The following is a 27,507-nucleotide window of genomic DNA, read 5'->3' as shown; positions in this document are numbered from 1 at the left end:
ACACACGCACTAAAAATGCTAGCGCACCTTTCTAAACGGACCCCTAAGTGCCTAACCGTGGATATTCAGCAGAAGATAACTGGTTCTCTCCTGCTGAATATCCCAGTTAGCAGCTAGCCACTAACTGGGTATGTCGTGAGACATAGATGAGCATAATCGAACGGGGCGCCCAAGTTTCCCAGAGGACGTCCTCACAGGACGTCCCCGCAAAGGGGCGGGGAAACCCGTATTATTGAAACAAGATGGGCAGCCATCTTTCGTTTTGATAATATGGTTGGGGACGCTCAAATCTCCACATTTAGGTCGACCTTAGAGATGGTCGTCCCCGATTTTCGGCGATAATGGAAACCGGGGACGCCCATCTCAGAAATGACCAAATCCAAGCCCTTTGGTCGTGGGAGGAGCCAGCATTCGTAGTGCACTGGTCCCCCTCACATGCCAGGACACCAACCGGGCACCCTAGGGGGCACTGCAGTGGACTTCAGAAAAAGCTCCCAGGTGCATAGCTCCCTTACCTTGTGTACTGAGCCCCCCCAAAACCCACTCCCCACAACTGTACACCACTACCATAGCCCTTAAGGATGAAGGGGGGCACCTACATGTGGGTACAGTGGATTTGTGGTGGGTTTTGGAGGGCTCACATTTACCACCACAAGTATAACAGGTAGGGGGGGATGGGCCTGGGTCCACCTGCCTGAAGTGCACTGCAGTACCCATTAAAACTGCTCCAGGGACCTGCATACTGCTGTCATGGAGCTGGGTATGATATTTGAGGCTGGCATAGAGGCTGGAAAAAATATTTAAAAAAATTTTTTTTTTACGGTGGGAGGGGGTTAGTGACCACTGGGGAAGTAAGGGGAGGTCATCCCCGATTCCCTCCGGTGGTCATCTGGTCATTTAGGGCACATTTTTGTGGCTTGGTCATAAAAAAAAAAGGACCAAGTAAAGTCTGCCAAGTGTTGGGACGCCCTTCTTTTTTCCATTATCGGCAAAGGCCCATGTGTTAAGCACGCCCCAGTCCCGCCTTCGCTATGCTTCTGACACGCCCCCGTGAACTTTGGTCGTCCCCGCGATGGAAAGGAGTTGAGGACGCCCAAAATCGGCTTTCGATTATGCCGATTTGGGCAACCCTGGGAGAAGGACGCCCATCTCCTGATTTGTGTCGAAAGATGGGTGCCCTTCTCTTTCGAAAATAAGCCTGATAGCTGGTTAAGGCATGGATATTCAGGGCTTACCGGCTACGTTGAACCGTCAAAATAGGCCGTTTAAATAGCAGGCCTATCTTTGACCACTAAAATGTTAACCAATTAGCGGTGAAGGGTTCTCAGGCCCACCCAAAATTTGGTGTCTGGCCACACACCTACTGCAAAGCATTCACAAGGCTGAACTTTATGAGGTTCTGAACTTCTTCTAAATAACAAAGAGCTTTTACCTTTCATGCACCCAAATTTGGAATAATTTAAGAATACTTTACAAAGGGGTCTTCTTCAGCATAAGGCAGACAGTATAATATTAATGGAAAAAAAACAAGGCAAGCTTACCCTAATATTACCTACAAAATCCATTTTAACTGGGGCAAAGACCGTGGGCCCAAGCTTGTCTGGAAGAAAAGAAAATGCTTAGATATATAAGCTACATAACAACTAAAAGTGTGTAAAATATACATACTGAAAACAAACACTTTTTAAAATTCGTTTTGCTTTAGCCAGTTATTTGTGGAACAAAAAGTGTTTTATGTACATCCATAGAAGCTGGATTTAAATAGCCAGTTCACACTGCTTGATTATTATTTTCTTACAAAGATTTCATTGCCACTTTCCATAAAAACACTAGAGCATAAAATTCAAAGACAAGTGTTGACTGCAAACAAAAAAAAAAGCATGCCCATTCTCATACATTTCTTCACAAATATAACTTTCCAATAAATGGAAAATATATACTTGTTTAATTCAGCTATATGGATTTAGGTTTTCCAAATAAAGAGATTTAAATTGTTCTAAGTATCTGTTGGAAGGGGTTTCTAAATCATGTTTCTATATGCTTTCCAGCAGATATTTAGAAGGTGTAAGCGTGGGAGAGGGGTGTTCTGGTGGGACTGAATAAAAGACTTTTTGAATGGGCATGGATGTGGGCATGGAATACATCCAAGAGATGTGGGGGCATGGCTGAATATTTATTCATTTAAGAGGGGATGGGCAATTGGAGAATTTCTATCAAGACAGAGATATGATGATTGTTCCGTTATCTCGACAAATAGGGCACAATACAACACGTGGTCGATGTCAATGGTGTAAACTAACTATTACTGGACCTACTTGGACTGATGCACAGACAATCACGATCTGTAACCACATGCGATAGTTCCAACATTGTTTATTTGATTGAATGCCCTTGAAAACTGGTATACGTAGGGCGAAGTAGTAGACCAGTGCATTTGAGATTCAATGAGCATAAGTCCAGAATTACTACAGCTAATACACAGGCACCGTTAGTACTGCACTGGACAGAGAAACAACATACCGTCCAGGATATGAAGTGGCAGGTGTTGAATCACGTATGTGAACAGTGAGAGGGTGGCCATTATGAAAAAATATTGAATTATAAATAGCAGCACTGGATTTTCTTGTTACAGTCAGTAATCCCTAAGAGGCTTAACACTAAGATAGAGAGGGCATCATTGATCAGACAGGGTTCTGTGATTGGTAGGTGGTGAGATCAGATGATTAGTTAAAATCATGTAGGTTAAACACCAGTGTCATCTTGACAGAGAAGCAGATGTCGGCAAGATGGTTCTGGCTACGTGAGAGGTAAGGGTAACCTTGTGAGTTGATGAGGCCCCCTTTTTAGAATTTGAGACTTTGGGGCTCATTTTCAAAAGAGAAAACGTCTAAACAGTGGCACAAAGCAGCATTTGGACGTTTTTCTCACAAAAACGGCCAAATCAGTATTTTTGAAACCTATTTTTCAGACATTTTTCTATGTTGTTCTGCAGTGTGTCCAAATCTCAAGGGGGCATATCGGGGGCATGTTAAGGGTGGGATTTGGGTCATAGGAGCCAACGTTTCAAAATGATTGGGGGTGCTGAAATTTTTTTTTATTTTTTACAGGTGGTGCATTCCCCCCTCCCCCTCCCTCCCTCTACCCCCGTCCCTCTCCCTTGCAAAAACAGGAAATGAGGGCGGGATCACAGCTGAGAGAGAGAGAAGGGAAAACTGAAGTAAGGACCGAGCCTGCATGCTTTTTACCGCTGCTGCCGGCTGCTGTAACCCCGACGAGGTAAGTCAAGATGACTTTTAAAATTCAGAGGGAGTGGGCCTGGAACTCGAAGGGAGGGAGGGAGGAAGGGAGGGACAACGACCCTGGAACTCGGAGGGACGACCCTGGAACTTGGAGGGGGGGAGGGAACGAACTTCCGGTAGGTAAAATATTGGGGGTGCTCAAGCACCCACAGCACCCACGGAGTCGACGCCTATGATCTGGGTGTTCCTAAGACTTAGAAATTTTTCAGCCACTATAGAACAAAAGAAAACCGTCCAGGACTAAAACTAAGACATTTTCAACAAGACCTGTTTTTATAACAAGGCACAAAAAGGTGGCCTAAATGACCAGATGACTATTGGAGAAAACCAGGGAGACCCCCCCTACCTCCTCTTACTACCCCAGTGGTCACTGACCCCCTTCTACCCCCCAAAAAATATGATTAAAAACATTACTTATGAGCCTCTATGCCAGACTCAGATGTAATACCCGTTAGAGCAGAATGCAGTTCCCTGGAGTAAATAGCGAGTGCAGTGCACTGCAGACAGGTGGAGCCAGGCCCAAACCTTCCCCTACCTGTTATATTTGTGGTGGAAACTGTGAGCCCTCCAAACCTCACCAGAAACCCACTGTACCCATATATAGGTGCCCCCTTCACCAATAAGGGCTATTGCAGTGGTGTACAGTTGGGAGCAGTGGGTTTTGGGTGAGTTTTGAGGGGCTCAGCAGACAAGGGAGCAATGCTGACATGTGTACCTGGGAGCATTTATTTGAAGTCCATTGCAGTGGCCCCTAGGGTGCCTCATTGCTCTCCTGGGATGTGTAGGGGACCAGTCTAGTAAAAATGCTGGCACCTCCTACATCCCAATGGCTCAATTTTCTACGTTTTTCACTTGGAATTTTTTTTCCCGAAAATGGTAAAAACAACTCCCACATACAAAGCATAAAACCTTGCTTGAAACAATATTTTCGAAAGAAAAAGGTAGACGTTTTTCTTTTTTCGAAAATGACCTTCTTTCCTATTCAGATTTTGGACGTTTTGTGCAAAACGTCCAAAGTCTGACTTAGATGACATATTGAAAATGCCCCTCTTTGTCATAACATTTTAAAGTCAACTTTTCGTTTTTTTTCAGGGGGTTTGTCCTTGATAAAGCAGATTGCGAAACACGACATGTCAGATAAGTTGTCCCCAGGCCGACACAGGTAAGTGCAATGTTATTATTAAGTTACTAATCATTTAAGAAATAAATACACTAAATGAGAAAAGTTACAATTTTTAAAGACCAATGAAGAAAATGGTGTTTAATTCTTGATGGCATAAGTTTAGTCCATTAACAAGCTCATTTTCAAAGCACTTAGCCTCCCAAAGTTCCATAGAAACCTATGGAACTTAGCCTCCCAAAGTGCTTTGAAAATATGCCTAAAAGTCACATCACTGAGGTCTTGTTTCATTACCAGTTAGTATATTTTCATAGATCCAGTGATATAAGCGGCTTTCATATTATTAGTGCTGGACATAAGTTTTGAATGCCATTGTTGGGAAGTTTATCTGTATATTTATTGGTAGCACATGTGGCTGTTAGGGGGTGTATGTGTGTAGACTGTAGATGGGAAGTTGACTAGAGGTTATGGGTGTTTGGAAGTTTGGAAGCCCAGACCAGATGCACTCCACGTATTAATAAAGGTGGAAAGAAGGGCAAATGACAATCAGCATAGTTAAAAGGAAGTGAAAGAGGCTATTAGAGCCAAAAGAACATAATTCAAAAAATAGAAAAAGGATAGAAATGAAGGAGCAAGGGCATTGATTAAAAAAATAAAGGCTAAAAGAGAATACAAAGAGAAACTTACTGCATAGGCAAAAACTCACAGTAACAACTTTTTCAGGTATATCAGAAGCAGAAAGCATGTGACAGAATCCCCCCACCTCAAGTCAAAAACAAGCCTCAGACAGCTTGAAAAGAGGTCCCAGAGCCCTTGATCGCCAGCACCTGTGGCAGGGCAGTGGAAGGTGCATCCCCCGCCCGCGGGCACCAATGGGAGCCTCCTCACCCCCCCCCCCCCCCCATCTGAGCAGAGTGTCTCAACACCAAGAAATCTTACACCCGACTATATCCTAAGTGAAGTGCCTGCCCCGAGGAGAAAAGCCTGTCTGACAGAAATAGGAACAGGCACAGAGAACTCCTGTCTTAAAGCCTATCACCATGAGGGCCTTCTGCCTGGCACCCACCTCTGGGAGATCCAGCCTACCTCACTGAGAGTACCAGTAAGGTGTATAGTATGACCAGTGGGAGAAAAGCTTTAAAAAAAACCCCCAGAAAGAATGTAAGAGCAAAAGGGTTGGAACTAGATAGGAAAATCCCCTGCTTCTTTGGGTGGGTAGCTTTCATGGCCCTTGGCCAAAGAAACCACTGATTAGAGTTAAGGTGCACTCACCGAAGGCAGGGTTTTCTCTTTTTGTGCTTTTTTGAGTTAAATTAGTAAGTACCCTGGAGTTCCCAAGCCCGTGAGCCAAAGCCAACACCTGAGGAGACGCAGAACAGAGGTGCCTGTGGTATCCACCACAAGATGGTGACACCGCTAGCACGGAATCTACCTACCAGTAATGATATTGTGTGCACACAAATTTATTTTAGATAAGAAAATCTCAGACTTGAGTGAACCGACGGTCCATATGCTTACCATAGGACATTTACCAGACTGAATTTCAGTTACGTGAAGGTGAAAAAGTTTTGGTTTGTTTTTTTAAAACTTGGATGAGGCTGGTTCTTTTTTTTTTTTTTTTTTAAACCTGCTTGTTGCTGAGTTTCCAAGTCCCTGTTGCGGAGGCAAGGAGGGAACTGAATAACAACCCTTTCAGTACAAAACTTTTGAGATAATCTGTCTTGGTTACGGAAGTTAAATCTTGAAAGTGTGGTAATGTTAATTGTTGCTAAACTAGGCATCTCATTGCACTGTGTAAGAAGCGGCAAAGCATTTAACACCTTGTACCATTCTACTGCAGCACCATTACACATTAACAAATGGTTCTCTACGAATGAGACATATTCAAATACTTTCATTTATTATTATTTAATAAAACAGTTCCTTATTTTTCTTGTCAAATACCCTTTTGTGTGAAGTTTTCACTGGAAACCCCTTAGGCCTTGATTTTTCCGCTGAATTATGTGTAATTCTGCAATCCACCACTGGGGGGGGGGTGAGGTTTTGATACAGTAAATTTCTGTCAAGGATTTTTCTTTTTTTCTTTGAAGTGGTATTGTACTCAGAGAGAAACTGGCATCAATCCTTTCACATGATTTGTTCCCACATTCCATTTGTTGGACAGCAGAAAAATATTAAAATTGACTGATCAGTTGTCAGCAGTGATAATTGTTTTTAGCATGTTGAAGAAGCCTCCAAGAGCAAGAACCATATTCCCACAAAACCTATGAAGTAAGTGGTTGACCACAAACACATCTTGTCCGGATATTCAGGAAGTGTCTTCTACTCTGCAACTTGCCGGAGGCAATGCCTGTGATGAGTGTTAAGTGTCACATGCTCCTGCAGCTCGTCACAGCCTCTTTCGGAGCAGAGAATTAACATGAGCTTCAGTTATGTCAGAACTCACAGCTGTTGGGATGCTCCTTGTTTCTTTCCGAAACTTTAAATCCTTGGCATTCAGCAGTGGGCTATTGCTATTGAAGACGGTGCCCTCCCAAAACCCCACCCCCCCCCTGCTGCATTTGCTGGAATGTCCCCAAGCATTTTTGGAACAGGTCCACCCCCTGGACTCAACAGTACTTGACTTTTAAAAAATCAGCTCTTGCACTGCAACTGCCACTTTGCAGCTTCCACTGCAAACAACAGTCCATCCCAGAGGCAAAAACGGGGAGAAACACTCACCAAAGCAAACAAAAAGGCTGCTATACTGACAAATGACAGTGAGTCCTAGAAAAGGAATTTTGTAGCTGGTAATTAGGGCTACTGGAATAACTACCTGCAACATTGCCCCACTGCAATGAATAGTTTCTTTACTAGAGAGACCACAGCACTGATAAGCTCTGGCCTAATGAGAACCAGGGAGCCTGGGCATACATAACCTTAAAATGATAGAACAGGCAGGGGGGGGGGGGGGGGGGGGGCTCAGAAAAGGCTGGTAAAATGAGAGCCTAAGCATGAACTAAGGGTGGAGGTTTGTTAAAGTAATTTAATCAGAAAAGCTAGGATATGATACCTTTAAGAAAATAAAAGCAGACACTGAACGGACTGAAGGGGGGATAGGTGGCAAAGTGGGAGGCCAGTGAGTAGTAGGTTGCCACTTTGCCACCTATCCCCCCTTCAGTCCGTCAGAACTCTGCTGCACGTCTTATCTTCCTCTTGGACCGATATACTCACATCACCCCTCTCCTCAAATCACTTCACTGGCTTCTGATCAGGTACCGCATACAGTTCAAGCTGTTTGCAGTTTGATCACTCCTAACACAGCAGGGGTGTAAAGGTGGAGTACACAGAGAAGGTTGGGTGTCAAAGCAATAGTAAGTAAAGAGAATTCTTGTACAGTCATTAAAGAATTGTGGCCTGGCCTGAGAGCGGGAAACAATGTGCTCCTGGGACTTTAAGAGACTGTTAAAGTACACGGCAAGTACCAGTACACACTTGCTATTACAATATATTTTGGGGCTGACTCAGGCCACAGTGTGGTGCCAATGCAGTATAAGAGATTGAAGTTCAGATCATCTCCTTACCCTTCCCACTGGACTAGCCAGGCCAGGGTGTACTAAGGGGTGTGTGTGCTGAGGCCCAGAGAGCATGGAAAGAGAGCAGCAGCTTTTCATAGTCAATGAGCAGGGACAGGGGAGTCTTGGAGGCAGTTAATACCAGTCAGGAGGAGGCGGCACTGTGCTGCCGATTGTATACCAAGATCAATACTGGGGGGAACTACAACAGAGGTCAAACAATAACAAAAAATTAAAGTACTGTTAAAGGCACCGAGATCAATATTAAAACAATACTGTGCATATAAACAGGCATATTTTCAAAGCACTTAGCCTTCCAAAGTTCCATAGAAACCTATGGAACTTTGGAAGGCTAAGTGCTTTGAAAATATGCCTCAAAGTATTTTAAATGTAAAATCCGCCCCTTTAAAAACAGCCTACTCTGAGACAGATGCACAAAGGTCCCCATAAAGAATCGGTCTGTATTTTCACCTCAATAAAAATTACTGATTTGGAAATATAGAGCAATTCCCAAAGCGAATTGTATGCAAATGAGCTGCTCACTGCTTTTGCGCTCATTTCCATGCGATAGGGGGGAAGCCAGTCGGTCAACTGAGCATACGCAGAACAGACAATAGCTAAGTGTGACTGCTCTGCGCATGCTCAGAGTGGCGCTTGTATACGGCTTTCCTACACGCAAAAAAGCTGTGTGTACAAAAGCCGGTGTAGTTTTTTTTTTTCCTCTGCTCGGGGGTGTGCTTCCAGGGTTGGAGCAGCAGCTGACGGGCAGATCAGAGCTAAACAAAAGAAAACATTTGCTCAGGGAGTGTCTGGTCTTGGGAGCCTGTGCTACTAACTCTACTTTACTGGCAGGCAGTTTGCAAACTTTAGGCCGCTTTTCTCCTTTGGAAACGATTCTTAACATCTGTCCTGGGCGGAAATGTTTGCCAATTGGTCTCTTTCATTTGGCTTGCTGCTGTGCTGGACATTAGCCTCCCTCTCACTGCAAAGAAAGAGGGGTATGGAAGGAGGAAGCCTGGGCTCCAGCACACACACCACTGCCACGGTCAGCTGCTCTGGCGCGTCTTGTTTCTCCCCTTTTCTTTCTTGCGACAATGACGAGCTCTCAGGACCAACAGCTCCAGACCCCCTGTTAAATTTTCCATGGTAAAGGTAAGGGCTGCATGTGTACATTGTTCGGAAAAGGACTGTGCATTGCTTTGCATGCAAATTTGTATCGTAATTAGCTCATTGTAATAACTTCGCACACAATTTTCGTTAAATGCTACCATGACAGGAAAAGAGTTCAGAGAACCCTTTTGTGCATGTCTTGCTGTACTCCATGCTCGATAAACCAGCTACAATCAGTATAAAAATCACGTTGCTGGCTCGTTAGGTTTTGTGCATTTGGGCCTCTGTTTGCACAGACTTTTGTGCAGTCAACCAGAGAAAAAGGTGGAGTGGTGGCTGAAGCTGTGAAGGCAGGTTAACATTTAACTGGATAGTGCTATATTGTGCACACTGGGATTAATTTTATAAAGTGTATATCATGTATAAAGCATGTTTTACACTTTTAAAATGGCTTTTTAACATTGTGCAATGAGATAAGAGGTGTAAAAAGCAGGTGCACATCAACCTAGCACCTACTTTCAAGTAACATATGCACAAGCATTTCTGGGGACATAGTTTAGGCAGAGCTGCAAATGGCCATGCATACTGTATAAAATACACATACACCTATTTTCAAAGGGCACATAGGCACAGGTGTTGCTTTTAAACAATAGGCTTTTTTTTTTTTTTTTTTAAATAAGAAGCCTATTATAAAATTACCCCATGTGGTTAAGCTTTTAACAGGCTGTCTAGCCTGTGCAGCAAGTGTGAATACATACAATGCTAATTTTGAAAGGGAAGTGCACACACACACTACTCCAAACGCAGAAGTCTTTGGGGACAAGTCAATTCAGGCTAGATTTACAAACGTACACTACCACATGATAACAGCATCAACCCGCATTATTTTACTAATAACACTTTATGTTTTTATGTTTATGATTGCATTCTGTTACCCGCTCAGAATTGTAGATGATGCAGACTAAAACTTTTATAAGTAAATATAAGTAAAATCTAACCTATCACTTGTCCCGTCTCGTCTTCCGCCAGGGTCGCTTTACTCATACTACCCCCCTCCTCAAGTCGCTTCACTGGCTCCCTATCCGTTTTCGCATCCTGTTCAAACTTCTTCTACTAATCTATAAATGTACTCACTCTGCTGCTCCCCAGTATCTCTCCACACTTGTCCTTACCTACACCCCTTCCCTTGCACTCCGCTCCATGGATAAATCCTTCTTATCTGTTCCCTTCTCCACTACTGCCAACTCCAGACTTCGCGCCTTCTGTCTCGCTGCACCCTACGCCTGGAATAAACTTCCTGAACCCCTACGTCTTGCCCCATCCTTGGCCACCTTTAAATCTAGACTGAAAGCCCACCTCTTTAACATTGCTTTTGACTCGTAACCACTTGTAACCACTCACCTCCACCTACCCTCCTCTCCTCCTTCCTGTACACATTAATTGATTTGATTTGCTTATTTTTTTTTGTCTGTTAGATTGTAAGTTCTTTGAGCAGGGACTGTCTTTCTTCTATGTTTGTGCAGTGCTGCGTACGCCTTGTAGCGCTATAGAAATGCTAAATAGTAGTAGTAGTAGTCCCCACAGCCTTCTGCATTTGGAATACGTGGCATAAGAATTAGAAAACTGAGCCATAAAGAACAAAAATGTAATTATTTGACATTTTCTTCAAACCAAATCCTGGGAGCTTCTCACCATATGATGCCCTCCTATTCCCTATCTCTTATAGTTCTTTCAAAACTTCCATTAGAGCAGCAGTGTCTAGTCATGCTCAGTTTTCTAAATATTCCTGAAAAAACTAGACAATGCCCTATGAAACAGAGAGGAGTATTTTCAAAGCACTTAGACTTCCAAAATTCCATAGGATACTATGGAACTTTGTAAGTCTAAGTGCTTTGGAAACAAGCCCCAAAGAGGGGCATCATTGAACGGGGACGACCATCTCTAAGGGTGCCCCGACGAAGGGGCAGGGAAACTGCTATTATCGAAACAAGATGGGCGTCCGTCTTTTGTTTCGATAATATGGTCGGGGACGCCCAAATCTCAACATTTAGGTCGACCTTAGAGATGGTCGACCTAAATGTTGAGATGGGCGACCTTAGAGATGGTCGTCTCCGGTTTTCGGCGATAATGGAAACCGAGGACGCCCATCTCAAAAATGACCAAATCCAAGCCATTTGGTCGTGGGAGGAGCCAGCATTCGTAGTGCACTGGTCCCCCTCACATGCCAGGACACCAACCGGGCACTGCAGTGGACTTCACAAATTACTCCCCCTTACCTTCGGTGCTGAGCCCCCCAACCCCCCCCCCCCCAAAACCCACTGCCCACAACTGTACACCACTACCATAGCCCTAAGGGATGAAGGGGGGCACCTACATGTAGGTACAGTGAGTTTCAGGTGAGTTTTGAAGGGCTCACATTTACCAGCACAAGTGTAACAAGTAGGGGGGGGCCTGGGTCCGCCTGCCTGAAGTGCACTACACCCACTAAAACTGCTCCAGGGATCTGCATACTGCTGTCATGGAGCTGGGTATGTCATTGGAGGCTGGCAAAAAATAAAAAATAAATTTTTAGGGTGGGAGGGGGTTGGTGACCACTGGGGCAGTAAGAGGAGGTCATCCCCGATTCCCTGCTGTGGTCATCTGGTCAGTTTAGGCACCTTTTTGAGGCTTGGTCGTAAAAAAAAAAAGGACCAAGTAAAGTTGGCCAAGTGTTCGTCAGGGACGCCCTTCTTTTTTCCATTATTGGCCAAGGACGCCCATGCGTTAAGCACGCCCCAGTCCCGCCTTCGCTATGCTTCTGACACGCCCCCGTGAACTTTGGTCGTCCCCGTGACGGACTGCAGTTGAGGACGCCCATCTCCCGATTTGTGTCGGATGATGGGTGCCCTTCTCTTTCGAAAATGCCCCTGAAAGTGACACAATGGTACTCCGATAGCAATGAGGCAGAAGATTTACCTAGAACAGGGACAACTGCATAACAGGAGTTCAGAAATAGTTCTGTGGGGATGCCATCATCTTCCTGAAGTTCAATATCACTGAATCTAAATAAAAATGCACACACAGAATTAGTGACAATCAATTAGTCCAGCTGTTTGGTATTCATCATCATATTACAGCTGCTATAACTCATTCGAACCAACCAGCATTCAATGCAATAACTATGACGCCTTAGTCCTAAGGCACACCATGTGGAGGATTAGAGTTTGCCCCATGTCTCCAGCTTTCTGCAATGAAAGAGGAGATCACCAAAGTCAAACAGGAATTAGCTACAATTAAAGGAACTTCAAGGACAATTTGCCTCCATTTCCACACAGAATAAAACAACCCAAAAAAAGATGGACTACAGTGGGCTCAGGCAGATTATGACTTGTGATAAAGGCATCCACCCTCCCAGATGTGGAATAGAATGTCCCATCTTCAGAATCTGAAGTAGAGGCAACATTGGTGCTTTTCAAAATGCTTTGCACAAATGCTGTTCAAACCTAGTACTCACAAATGAAGAAAGTATGTCTAATGTTCAGGTGGGTGCTCACTGTAAGAGCAGCCATACTGGGTCAGTCCAATGGTCCACCTAGCCCAGTATCTTGCTGCCAGCAGTGGCCAATCCAGGTCACAAGTACCTGGCAGAAACCCAATTAGTAGCACCATTCCATGCTACCAATTCCAGGGCAAGCAGTGGCTACCCATGTCCATCTCAGTAACAGACCATGGACTTTTCCTCCAGGAACTTGTACAAACCATTTTTAAAGTCAGATACAGTGATGGAAATAAGTATTTGATCCCTTGCTGATTTTGTAAGTTTGCCCACTGACAAAGACATGAGCAGCCCATAATTGAAGGGTAGGTTATTGGTAACAGTGAGAGATAGCACATCACAAATTAAATCCGGAAAATCACATTGTGGAAAGTATATGAATTTATTTGCATTCTGCAGAGGGAAATAAGTATTTAATCCCTCTGGCAAACAAGACCTAATACTTGGTGGCAAAACCCTTGTTGGCAAGCACAGCGGTCAGACGTCTTCTGTAGTTGATGATGAGGTTTGCACACATGTCAGGAGGAATTTTGGTCCACTCCTCTTTGCAGATCATCTCTAAATCATTAAGAGTTCTGGGCTGTCGCTTGGCAACTCGCAGCTTCAGCTCCCTCCATAAGTTTTCAATGGGATTAAGGTCTGGTGACTGGCTAGGCCACTCCATGACCCTAATGTGCTTCTTCCTGAGCCACTCCTTTGTTGCCTTGGCTGTATGTTTTGGGTCATTGTCGTGCTGGAAGACCCAGCCACGACCCATTTTTAAGGCCCTGGCGGAGGGAAGGAGGTTGTCACTCAGAATTGTACGGTACATGGCCCCATCCATTCTCCCATTGATGCGGTGAAGTAGTCCTGTGCCCTTAGCAGAGAAACACCCCCAAAACATAACATTTCCACCTCCATGCTTGACAGTGGGGACGGTGTTCTTTGGGTCATAGGCAGCATTTCTCTTCCTCCAAACACGGCGAGTTGAGTTCATGCCAAAGAGCTCAATTTTTGTCTCATCTGACCACAGCACCTTCTCCCAATCACTCTCGGCATCATCCAGGTGTTCACTGGCAAACTTCAGACGGGCCGTCACATGTGCCTTCCGGAGCAGGGGGACCTTGCGGGCACTGCAGGATTGCAATCCGTTATGTCGTAATGTGTTACCAATGGTTTTCGTGGTGACAGTGGTCCCAGCTGCCTTGAGATCATTGACAAGTTCCCCCCTTGTAGTTGTAGGCTGATTTCTAACCTTCCTCATGATCAAGGATACCCCACGAGGTGAGATTTTGCGTGGAGCCCCAGATCTTTGTCGATTGACAGTCATTTTGTACTTCTTCCATTTTCTTATTATGGCACCAACAGTTGTCTCCTTCTCGCCCAGCGTCTTACTGATGGTTTTGTAGCCCATTCCAGCCTTGTGCAGGTGTATGATCTTGTCCCTGACATCCTTAGACAGCTCCTTGCTCTTGGCCATTTTGTAGAGGTTAGAGTCTGACTGATTCACTGAGTCTGTGGACAGGTGTCTTTCATACAGGTGACCATTGCCGACAGCTGTCTGTCATGCAGGTAACGAGTTGATTTGGAGCATCTACCTGGTCTGTAGGGGCCAGATCTCTTACTGGTTGGTGGGGGATCAAATACTTATTTCCCTCTGCAGAATGCAAATAAATTCATATACTTTCCACAATGTGATTTTCCGGATTTAATTTGTGATGTGCTATCTCTCACTGTTACCAATAACCTACCCTTCAATTATGGGCTGCTCATGTCTTTGTCAGTGGGCAAACTTACAAAATCAGCAAGGGATCAAATACTTATTTCCACCACTGTACACTAACCTCTGTTACCACATCCTTTGGCAACGAGTTTCAGAACTTAACTATCCTTTGAGTGAAAAATATATTTCCTCCTATTTGTTTTAAAAGTATTCCCATGCAATTTCATTGAGTGTCCCCTGATCTTTGTGCTTTAAGAATAAGTAAAAAATCGATTTACCTCCACCCGCTCCACACCATTCAGGATTTTGTAGACCTCAATCATGCCCCTCCCCCCAGCCATCCCTTTTCCAAGCTGAAGAGCCCTATAGAGAGGTTACTTTCCTCCAGGTACTTCTTTGAACCATTTCTAATTCTGCTATATCTTTTTTAAGATACAGCAACCAGAACTGCACACAATACTCAAGGTGTGGTTGCACCATGGAGCAATACAGAGGCATTATAATATTCTTGGTCTTATTTTCAATCCCTTTCCTAATAATTCCTAGCATCCTGTTTGCTTTTTGGCCATCGCCGCACACTGGGCCTGGGCAGAAGATTTCAACATATTGTCCGTGATGACAACTAGATCTTTTTCTTGGGTGCTGAGTCCTAGGGTGGAACTAGCATCAAAAAACTATGATTTGGATTATTCTTCCCAACGTGCATCACTTTGCATCTGTTCACATTAAATTTCATCTGCCATTTGGATGCCTAGTCTTCTAACTTCCTAAGGTCTTGCTGCAATTTTTCAGAATCCACACGCATTATAACAACTTTGAATAGTGCTGGGTCGTGTACAAATGTAATCACCTCACTTGTCATTCCCATTTCCAGATCATTAATAAATATGTTAAACATTTAGCAGTGGGATCAGGCACTACCCATGTACTTACACTTTCAAAACTGAGGCATGATCACTGGATAAAAAGTATCCGACAACTTAGGCCCAAAATGTACTGTTTGAAAATTGCTAATTTTCAAATCCATCTCTGCATATAAAGAGCAGTGTGTTTTTGCAGAAGAATAGTCACTTATAAAACTATGTATCTCATATGTACATAAAGTTACGCACATATAAACCAAATATGTAACTTTACCTAGCTTGAGTGGAGGTCTTCCCTTAAAGGATGTAAAAGTGTTTGCATTTGAAAATACAAAAAGTACTAGATCCAATTTTCAGCAATTTAATAAGTAAAATACTAGTAATAAGCTGAAAAAATGCTTAACTATCGCAGTCTTATTCAAATGCGATGTCAAGAAAATAAACTGCACTTTTTCTCTTATTTAAAGTGGAGAAAGCAACCTCAGTAATCAAAGCATGGCAACAGTACAATACTTATATTCAATGCCAGCATTAACTTGATTCCGTTCTTATCATTGGTCTGAAAACTCCAGTGGACCCCTTTGTTACTGCTGACAAGATTTCAGTAAAACTAAATAAACCCCTGATGAAGCCATAAGTATGAAACGAGTGGCCTCCATCGAGTGCAGCTAAGTTGAATTTTCTATCTTCTGCTTGTCAGAGTTGTATGGACTTGTTAATATTTGCACACTTTTGGGCACATTTTTTTGAAACTTAGATCTAGCCAAAAAGTTTGACACAATATCTTTGTGGCTGTGGCTTCCCAGGTCTTCCTCCGTAGGGTAAATAAATCTCTACGCTGTTTGTTTTCTCTTTCATCACATTTAATTTTTGTCAGGATATGTTTTCCAGCTATGTTTGATAGAAAAGCATTTTACATGATCAAGTGGCCTCTTATAAAACTGCCCAGGGGTACACATGTGTATGAACTAGGACATATATGAAGTAATCTTATAAAGGATTTTTTGCACATCTATGCTAGTACATGAGCATAAAATCCCCTCTCCCATGTACAAGTAGGTGCTAGGACAAGTAGCATGTACTTCAATATGATACAACTGTGGGTCTATTTGGGGGAGGAGTTTGAGTGGAGAGTGAGCAAGGCACAAAGTGCACACATGTGATACAAAACATGCACCTATGCACATATTTCAGCCACGTACATTTGCGAGTGGGTATAAATGTACATGGCCGCATTGTAGTTTTGTGCTGGTATTTTATAAAGGCAGATAGCTGCCCATTAAGGTGCAAACACTTCAAAATGATGGGGAGTGCCAAGCACAGTACACTTCACTCATCCTTGGATGCAGTGAACGAGCTGGGGGCGCTCAGCACTACAGAGCCAGTTCCTATGCTGTTACATGTCTTTATACAATAAATTAAAAATAGGCACCTGTTTGCCTCCCAACCTAAAGTGACCCGTTATAAAATTGCCCTCACAGAACCTATATTTATGCGAAACATGTATAGAATTATTTTCATGTGTGAGCCACCAAATCTACATATTTTCCACAGCACTATGGGCCTAATTCTAAAACTGGGCACCTCCACTGTGGTACCCTGAGGTCACGTGGTAGGAGCCTATACTATACAAGAAACTGGACACCTAAGTTCCATCATAGAATACAGTGGCAATTCTAGAACTCCAAGAACAATTCTATAGCTCAATGCCACAATGGGGCACATTTAGGCTGAATTCTATATATGGTGCCAAAAAAAGTGCCATTCTATAAGCTGCGCTTAAAGTTAGGCGCAATTTATAGAATAGCACTTACACCCAGGAATCACGCCTAACTTTAGGCACAGTCACTTGCACCAACTGAAACATGATGAAATGTATACACCTACATTAGGCATATGCCCCCCCTATTCTAGGAACGCCCCCATTCCGCCCATGACCCTCCCATTTCCGCATCCCCCCTTTTTTACTCGTGCCTAAATTTTACACATGTAAATTCCAATTAAATCAAATTAGTACCAATAACTGCTTGTTGGTGCTACTTAGCTTATTATGCAATTCAATTTGTGCATACAATTTTTGAAAAACTTTTATAGAATTAGGGGGTTAGTGCCAATTTTATAATGGCTAGCGTAAAGAAGTTTTGGTACACCAAAACTTAGGCACATCCAATTGCCTAAATTGGTGCACCTACTCTAAAGTATGCTATGGGCCTTATTCTCTAAGGGTTAAGCTCCTAAATTACGAGCATACTCTATGCTCCAAAACAGATTATTTAGGAGTATAACCTTCAGAGAATAAGGCCCTATGCAACATGCATCTGATAGAATTCTGTATACAGTTACACAACTTATAGTTCGCTATTACCAAATGTAGCTCAAAGCAGATAACAAGAGAACTAGACCAGACCTCTAGGAGAATACATTAAATTAACAACAAAATTGTAAATAATTCACTGTATTTAAAACATATCTCCTGAGAGGTTTTAAACATCTCCTTAGAACTAGCAAAACTAGACAAGGCTTTGATCTCACCTGAAAGGTGTGACCAAAAAGCTGCTGCTTGATACATTAAAGTTGTCTGAAATAATTTCCAGTAGCAAACACCTTTGGGGCTGGGAAATGTTTAAAAATTAGAACGGCATATAAAATGCATTCTCCCTTATACTGGCCTGCATATTAATGTCACCATATAACCTGGTATAGCTCCGTACAATATTTTAAAAACTAGACTACCTAAGTTAAACATAATCTAGCCCTCAACTACAATCCAATGAGTCATTACTTGGCAACATACAAATGGGCCCGCTCATGCGTGCAACCCCCCATCCCCTTGCAGTTAGGTGCTACCATACAGAATAGTGCCTTGTGCACACATACATGCATATCTTCCAATTACTGGACCCGCTTCAGATATCCAAGTTCTTCACCGATATCTTCAAGAATCAAGCTAAAGAGCCAAAGTAAATGTGTTGGACAATGAAACTCGGTAGTAACGCACTGCGTCTACATACTCATGCACAGTGACTTACAAACTTAAATCGTCATTGGTTCAATGGCCGCCACCTTCCTATACTGATGTTTAATATTGAATAAAGCTTTTGAAAACAGTAGACTTAATCGACTAACTTACTTTACTCGATACTCATCTTTAAAGCGTAAGCACTCTTCTCCAATTACTGGTACCTCAGACCAGGAGCATAGCCAGACCTCACGGTGGGAGGGGGCCAGAGCCCGAGGTTGGGGGCACATTTTGAGTGCCACACCCCCCACCACCCCGCTTCACTTCCTTGCCCCCCCCACAGCCCCGCCTCCTCGCTGTAGCGTCAGCATGCACAGGAGGAGCAAGAAGAAAGAAGAGCAGGGCAGCGAATGTGGCTGTGCCGGAGACCGGTGCTGAAAAAGGCTTCGACTGGCGGGGATTGGGGACCCCCGCCAGCCAAACCAGGGGCCCGGACATAATTTGCAGGCGCCTAGGCCCCCGTGCCCCCCCATAGCTACGCCCTTGCCTCAGACGCACACTAAGTGGTGCATAAATCTGGGGGTCACTCCATAGAATCATCCTACCCGAGCATAACCTCACATCAATGCCCCCAACATGTAAGCACCCGCATTTACACCAGCAATACAGTTAGGGTAAGTGTGGACACCTAAATGTGGGAGGCCTCCACTAGCTTATACACTCTGTACGCCACCTGCAGAGCCTGCCCATGCTTCTCACCTCTGTACACCCCTTGGGAAATAAGTTAAGCGAGTATTTACAGAATAGTGCCTAGGCAGAATATATATATATATTTTTTTATTTGTTACATTTGTATCCCACATTTTCCCACCTATTTGTAGGCTCAATGTGGCTCAATATTGCCATTTATATGCATACGTGTACATACATGTGAACCAGCAACACATCCAGGAATTTTTCACAGGGGGGTATGTCTCCCATCCCACCCGCACCTTCAAATCACCTCCATTCCAGTCTTGCCCAGGCAGCAGAAGCAGCACTCATAGGCTGCCTGTGCCTGCACTGGGACTTTCTCTTACTCTGAACCATCCTGTCCTTCACAAAACAGAAAGTCAAGTAAGAAGGGGCGGGACGGTTCAGAGTGAGAGAAAGTCCCAGCGCAGGCCACTGCCTGGGCGAAGACTAGAGCAGAGGCGATTTGAAGGTGCATGGGGAGGGGATCTGTACAGCTCTGCCAGGAAGAGAAGTGAGAGACATCAGATAGTTTATCTGCATTCTCTCTTCCTGCCCTCTGCAGTGAAAGACAGAAGGAAGAATGAAGATAAACTGCCTGACACCAGGGGTGCGTATGCAACACACACACCTTGAATGGATAAGCTACTGATGTGAGTGTGTCATTATATTGCACATTAACGCATGTATGCAGCATGTCAACATGAGCACCTGATTTATAAAACCCTGTATAAAATTTAGGCTGTTTGTGCATATCACTTTATTTTTCTTAATAAATTGATTCGCTGCATTTTCCTTGGTTACCTCTTCCAGGGAAGTTGTTCCGCGTACCTGCCACCCTTTCTGCGAAGGGTTTGTTGATGAGGCAAACATGCTGCTAGATTTGTTTTATAATTATTTTTTGTCCCTCTGTTTCTGTAGGAGCATGGTGTCGTCAATACCTGTGGTTCATGATGCTGAAGAAGGTGTCAAGGCCTTTGCAGTCCCTCCCTCTGTCCTCTTCCTGAAGAGTCGCTGTATGTTCCTCTACGCTTTGTATCGAATCACTGACTCTGTTTTCTTCTGCTGATGTGAGACTGCTGTGCCCATCTTCTATGGCTTTATCACCTCATATTTAAGGAAAAACATTTTCACTTATTATTTATACCCTACATCAAGATCTCCGTGTAAATTTACATGACATTTTCAGAAAGCCACATTTTAACACCATCAGTCTTATGGTTGGGAGGGGGGAGGGAAGATAAGCTTTCTAACCACAGAGAGGCAGTATATCAACAAAGTGGCTCATATATTATATACAAGTACTTATTTTGTATCAGGGGCAATGAAGGGTGAAGTGACTTGACCAGAGACACAAGGAGCTGTGGTAAGAATCAAACTCAGTTCCCCTGGTTCTCAGGCCGCTGCACTAACCATTATGTTACTCCTCCACTGTGGTTGCAAAACCCTGTTTGCACGGCCACAGAAAGCGCATGACCCTCCTTCTGAGTCATGGGTCAATGATATTGTCTGGAGGGCCTAGCCAGGTCACAAGCCCATTTTGGTGACAACCCACAGTTTGACAAGCCCTGTTATACTTTAAACAACAAGTTTAAACAACAAATTGCTGCTGGAAAGAATATACTCCTTTTGCAATTTGATATGTCCAGCGCATTTGACACGATTGACCATAACATCTTGGTGCATCTTTTGGACTATTTCGGAATAGGTGGACCTGTACTTGAATGGTTCAAGGGCTTCCTCTCACTTAGATCCTATCGTGTGAAAGTAAACTCAACTTTATCATCATCATGGAATGCAACCTGCGGAGTCCCTCAAGGATCGCCACTGTCCCCTATGCTATTTAATCTAATGACTCCTCCATTAGCTAATGCCCTATCCAGACTAGGTTTAAATCCTTTTATTTACGCAGACGACGTAACAATGTATATACACCTTTCAGCAAGAACTTGGAAGAAATTACCAATCAAATCACTCTTGGACTGACCACAATGGAAAAATGGGCAAATTCCTTCCATCTGAAACTAAATGCTGAAAAGACCCACTGTCTCATTTTATCATCTCAATATAACAATTATAATCCCACCACTTTAAATACCCCCAACCTTTCACTGCCAATCTCGGATAATTTGAAACTTCTAGGGATCACAATAGATCGATACTTAACACTAGAGTCTCAAGTGACCAACACCACAAAGAAAATGTTCTACTCAATGTGGAGACTCAAGTGAATAAAACCTTTTTTTCCCCGTGAAGTCTTCCGCAATTTGATACAATCCATGGTCTTGAGCCAGATGGATTACTGCAACGCTATATATGCGGGATGCAAAGAACAACTGCTCAAGAAATTACAAATGGCCCAAAATACTGCGGCAAGACTGATATTTGGAAAACCTAAGCAAAACCACTCGGAGAAATTCTGCATTGGTTCCCTATAAAAGAACAAATAGCCTTTAAAATATGTACATTAATCCACAGAATAATCTACGGTGAGGTACCAGAATACATGCTTGAATTGGTTGCTTTACCACCTAGAAACAGAACCAGTTCATCGCAATCTTTCTGAACTTACATTACCCAGACTGCAATGGCTTAAAGTATAAATCAATTTACGCCTCAAACTTCACCTACATTGGCACTCAACTGTGGAACGCCTTACCCAAATTAACAAAAGCTACCCAGAACTACCTAAACTTTAGGAAATCATTGAAAACAGTATTGTTCAAGAAGGCTTATTCCCCAGGTTCAACATAATCAGAATTATCCCTTACTATTATAAGATCCAATATACTCTAATTACATCTTATCTTTCATATTTACTACTAATTGTTATTTATATCCTACTTCAATACCCATCGTTGTTTAACTGTTATTTTTCTTATTCTGCTAAATTTGAAATATTGTACTTCTTGCATTGTAACTTACTACAATATTTTTGTAAGCCACTTTGAGCCTGCTATCAGTGGGAAAAGGTGGGATACAAATGTGATAAATAAAATAAAAAATAAAAATACTTAGGAACCAGCCCTTTTTTTTAATCTATCCCCCTTTCTGCTTTCTCCCACTGCTTCTGGGCACTGACTTCCTCTTGCTGGGGTAACTAACAGGCAGATGTGCAGCTGCTGCAGATAGCAAATACGAAATTAAAATTCACTCTTCACTTTCAAAGGCACTTAATCACAGTATACAATACAAGCCAGGTTCACTTTGAGCAAAGATTGCCTGTATATTAAAGGCTTGATTTACAACAGGGCACCTAAGTGTAAGGTCAAAAATGCAACTGGTTTAAGCCTAGGCACCTTTATACAACAGACACAACAACCAGCCTTTGTACAGCACAAACTCTCCTACACAAATTTATATCTGCTCCGAAGGTGTAAACCTGTGAATGCATTTAAAAATTGCAACTCTGCCCCTGCTCCACCCAAACCATTCATGGTCTGCGTAAAAGTACGCACAATCTTTTGCTATGCACAATTTTTATGCGTATATACCCATATACAGTTTTATAAAAGCCCTTTTTCATCTGTAAAACATGATTTACATACACAAAATCTTTAAAAATGTATCCCCTACAGGTCATGTAAAGGCAGAATGACTATAACATTTACAGCTGTCTTTCCTTTTGTTCTAAACATGCTGGTATTTTTAATTTCACATCTTGTATCAAAGCAGTCTACTCATAAATATTATGCATCCAACTTGGCTTTTCCTGTGGTTAGTAAGATTCATTATAAACACATTTTGATTGTTCTTTTAGTTGCTCAGCAGTTAAATTGTGGAATTTCATTCCTTTCCAACTTTGTGAGATTACAGACTATATTTTGTTTAGGAAGTTTTTGAAAACCTTTTTATTTGAGAAACATTTTACTACTACTACTTATCATTTCTAAAGCGCTACTAGACGTACGCAGCGCTGTACACTTGAACATGAAGAGACAGTCCCTGCTCGACAGAGCTTACAATCTAATTAGGACAAACAAGAGATAAGGGAATATTAAGTGAGGATGATAAAATAAGGGTTCTGAACAAGTGAATAAGGGTTAAGAGTTAAAAGCTGCATCAAAAAGGTGGGCTTTTAGCTTAGATTTGAAGATGGCCAGAGATGGAGCTTGACGTACCGGCTCAGGAAGTCTATTCCAGGCATACAGTGCAGCAAGATAAAAGAAACGGAGTCTGGAGTTAGCGGTGGAGGAGAAGGGTGCAGATAAGAGAGATTTACCCAGTGAACGGAGTTCCCGGGGAGGAATGATACTTTGTTACCTGCTATGATTCCTAAGGGAAATTATCAGGCTAGAAATGCAGGGAATAGAATAGAACAGAATATTGCTTTGGAGCACTTAAAAATAAAACATTCCACTGAAGATAAGTAGCAGGTTTTAACCAGCAAAATAACATATTGGAATAGATACCAATCAAGAGTCAAGCTTGTCCCTAATGCTCTACGTGGGTGATGACTCTCACACTAGGTAACAATCTATGCCCTCAGCTGACAGTAGGGGCAGCCAACAATGTTTGAGGGCATTTAGTGCCAAGGAATAGAGAATTAGAAAACAACATTAAAAAAAAACTTTTTAAATTCATTACAGTTCTGCCTACTGCTAAAAATTAATGTCTACTGGGGGGGGGGGGGGGGGGGGGAAGAGTGAAAGAAGGACCGTAACATTTTCATAAAAGGCTCAACAAGAACAAAGACAATTTTTCACCCACTGGCATTCCATCTCCTCTCCTGCTCATCATTCTTCTCTTTGCTAACTGGGTGCCACAAGAATTTATTTCAGAAACTTAAAAATATTTGAAGGCTAATATTCAAAAAAACAAAACAGTAAACCGGACAACACTGTCAGGTTAACTTCTTCCAGATATTCAGCCCATCTCTGTACAGTCTGAATATGCCCTTGACAAAGTTAACTAGAAACAATCATCCTAATGATTCCTGGACAACTTTATCTGCTCAGCTAGTGCTGGAGATTTGGCACTGGGTGGACACAGTGAAACAGCACGAACTCCCCCAGCACCACCAGTTCTTACATCCTACAACTTGTCCACACAAAATTTAGCTGTTGAGGTGGCGAGGGGGAAAGACAACATTATCGATAACTCTGTAAGGTGTCTGATCTGCAATTTGAAGTATGTTCGACAGTTCCTACACATGAAAAAGGCCACGTGTTAGTTTTGTAATTGGGAACCTGTGTTATGGTCAGACCACTATTGCTGCACCCAGGGGCGTATCTGCGTGGGGCCACAGGGGCCTGGGCCCCCGCAGATTTTGCCCCGGACCCCCCTACCGCCGTTAACCCTCCCTCCCTCGCCTACCGCCGTCACCTACCCCGAGGTCCGCTTCCTCCGGCTTTTTAAAATATTGCTTCAGCTGGCGGGGGACCCCAACCCCCCGCCAGCCCAGCTGCGATCTTTAACTTTTCATCCTCGTCGTGCAGCGCGCTGTGAAAGCTGCATGCATCTTTAGTTCCAGTTGGATGGAGTCTGACGTCGCAGGGAGGGAGTGTTAACGGCGGTGGGGGGGGGTTGACGGCGGTAGGGGGGGCTATGTGCCCCCTCACTCTAGCCCCTGCCCCCCCTACCGCCGAACCTCAGATACGCCCCTGGCTGCACCTTTACTTTAACATTTTCCTCTTCCCGATCAAATCTAGTTCCTTTTCGAAATACTTGAGAGGAAAAATTGACAAAACAACGTATTGGTCTTTAGTTGTTTCTTCTTTAGATGCAACTGATGCTAATCCAGAAGTCTTACTTTCGAATTGGAATTTTTTACTTTGTCAGTTCTTGATACTATGGCCCCTGAACATAAAGTAAGGACTAATAGAGAAATTAAATTTCCACAGTTTTCTGTAGAATTACTAGTGTTAAAAAGATGCCGTCATTGCTTAGAACGCGGTTGGCTAAAGTTAAAAAAATGAGTCAACTAGAGATAAGTGGAAACTACTGTTAAAACAATACAAACATAATCTAAATATGGCCATATTATTCAACTCTGGTGGGCATAGAAAAGCCTAATCTTAGGAAGTTATTTGGGTTGGTCCACTATAATCTATCACTTCCTCTTTCTTATAATGCCACTCAGTCTTCTGCTGAGGAGTTGGCTACTTACTTTGTATCAAAAGTGAACACTATTTACCATTCATTTGATGGTGATTCTGCTATGTATCGTGATTTGTTAAAATACACACTAGATTTGAATAGCACTCCAGCAGATAGGTTTTGGGCCACTTTTGACTCTGTTTCTGTTTCCACTGATAAATAGATTATCTTTTTCTAATTGTCCTTTAGATAAGTTATCCTCATTTTTACTGAAGGATCCTTCATCTGAATTATTGAATTGGTCAGTTTTTTTCAATACTACTACTCTGGCTTATGGTTGGTTTTCTCGTGATATGAGTAATATTGTGTTAATTCCAATTCCAAAACAGGAATGGCGAATTTATCTCAATCTTCTAATTTTAGATCTGTTGCCAATATCCCATTTTTAACTAAATTATTTGAGTTTGTTGTTGACTCTCAATTAGCCAACTACACTGAGAAATTCAACTTACTTCATGGTTCTCAACATGGGTTTAGATCTTTCCATAGTACCGAGACTCTGCTGTTATCTTTGACCTCCGAGGTAAAACAGGTTCTGTGTCGGGGCGGTGAAATGGTGCTTCTACTACTACTACTACTACTATTTAGCATTTCTATAGCGCTACAAGGCGTACGCAGCGCTGCACAAACAGAAGAAAGACAGTCCCTGCTCAAAGAGCTTACAATCTAAAAGACAAAAAATAAATAAAGTAAGCAAATCAAATCAATTAATGTGAACGGGAAGGAAGAGAGAAGGGTAGGTGGAGGCGAGTGGTTACGAGTCAAAAGCAATGTTAAAGAGGTGGGCTTTCAGTCTAGATTTAAAGGTGGCCAAGGATGGGGCAAGACGTAGGGGCTCAGGAAGTTTATTCCAGGCGTAGGGTGCAGCGAGACAGAAGGCGCGAAGTCTGGAGTTGGCAGTAGTGGAGAAGGGAACAGATTGCTTCTGCAGTTTGACATTTCTGCTGCCTTTAACACAGTGAACCATGAACTATTATTAAATCTATTAGCAAATTTGGATTGGTGGACTCGGTATTTTGCTGGTTTAAATCATTTTTAACACACAGAGAATGAGTGGAGGGGCCTAGAGGTTAGAACACCGGTCTTGTCATCCAGAGGTGGCCAGTTCAAATCCCACCGCTGCTCCTTGTGATCTTGAGCAAGTCACTTAACCCTCCATTGCCTCAGGTACAAACTTAGATTGTGAGCCCTCCAGGGACAGGGAAATACCCAGTGTACCTGAAAGTAACTCACCTTCAACTACTACTGAAAAGGTGTGAGAAAAATTGAAATATATATTAAAAAAATACTGTTTTGAAGGGTGATAACTTCTCAGCCCTTTGGATTTCACCATGTGGTATACCCCAGGGGTCTCCTATTTCCCCTCTTTTGTATAACCTTTACATGAGCACCTTAGGATGGCTATCCTTGGTGCTTGATGCATGACTGTTGTCTTATGCTGACAATATTTTTCTTCTAGTCCTTGTGGACCGAAATACTGGTTCTCTAGAGCTATGCAACTTAAATTGAATGAGGATAAAATGAAGACTCTATGGTTTGGGTTTAGATCACTTCCACATTCCGCAAGTTATTGTTTTAGACAATGGGCAAACTCTACAGGTTGAAAAAGAGTCTAGAGTTCGGGGTTTGATACCTGACTCTTCGTTATCTATGTAACCTCATATAAAAAAATGTAGCTCAGAAGGTGCAACAACGATTATTACATTCATATTTTTTGTAGGATCATTTTAGGGTGATTGTTCAATTGTCAATTTTAGCATTGTTGGATTATGGTAACTCTTTATATTTAGGTGTAGTGGCAAAATATATTTCTAAACTTCAGTTAGTTCAAAATTCTGCAGCTAGATTGATTTATTGCAGGTCTAGGTTTGAGAGGATTTCTCTCCTGTTGGCCAAGCTGCACTGGTAACCTGTACAGGTTAGGATTTATTTTTAAAGTGATTTGCCTAGTTTTTAAATCTTTATACAGTATTTGTCCTGGAGATTTATCAAATAAACTTACGATCTGAAATAATAGTTCCACATCTCGATTATGTATTGGCTTTTCTATTTGTTAAATCTGTTCGATTTAAAGCAATTTTTACGTGTTCTTTTTGGTTTTCAGCTGTCTTTGGAATAGCCTTCCTATTGTGACACACCTTTTGAAGAATTTTTTTTTTACTTTTGGAAGGCTTTGAAGACTCGTCTGTTTTCTTGAATGATGTCTATTAAGTTATCATGTAACTCTTTTAAATGTTTGTGTTTTTATTAATTCCTGATGTATGTTCAGTTTTTAATTTGCGTTATCTCGCCTTGAATCCCCAGTGGGAGAGTTGGCAGGTTACAAGCACCTGATAACATAATATAACAAAGAGGAGTGGAGGAGTGGCCTAGTGGTTAGGGTGGTGGACTTTGGTCCTGGGGAACTGAGGAACTGAGTTCGATTCCCACTTCAGGCTCAGGCAGCTCCTTGTGACTCTGGGCAAGTCACTTAACCCTCCATTGCCCCATGTAAGCCGCATTGAGCCTGCCATGAGTGGGAAAGCACGGGGTAC

At 42.7% G+C, this 27,507-nt stretch overlaps 1 protein-coding gene across 1 annotated transcript in view; it reads right to left on the bottom strand.

The window, feature by feature from the left end:
- PLEKHA8 (pleckstrin homology domain containing A8) overlaps positions 1-27,507 on the bottom strand; it is a 123,415-nt gene that overhangs the window by 24,650 nt on the left and 71,258 nt on the right. Inside the window, 3 exon segments of the mRNA XM_030202538.1 lie at positions 1,542-1,600; positions 12,039-12,124; positions 19,816-19,981. Of these exon segments, the coding sequence (XP_030058398.1) occupies positions 1,542-1,600; positions 12,039-12,124; positions 19,816-19,981 (311 nt within the window).

Source organism: Microcaecilia unicolor, chromosome 1 (genome assembly GCF_901765095.1).
Source record: "Microcaecilia unicolor chromosome 1, aMicUni1.1, whole genome shotgun sequence".
In the NCBI taxonomy this organism is placed as follows: domain Eukaryota; kingdom Metazoa; phylum Chordata; class Amphibia; order Gymnophiona; family Siphonopidae; genus Microcaecilia; species Microcaecilia unicolor.
This window is presented reverse-complemented; position numbering and strand designations above follow the sequence as displayed.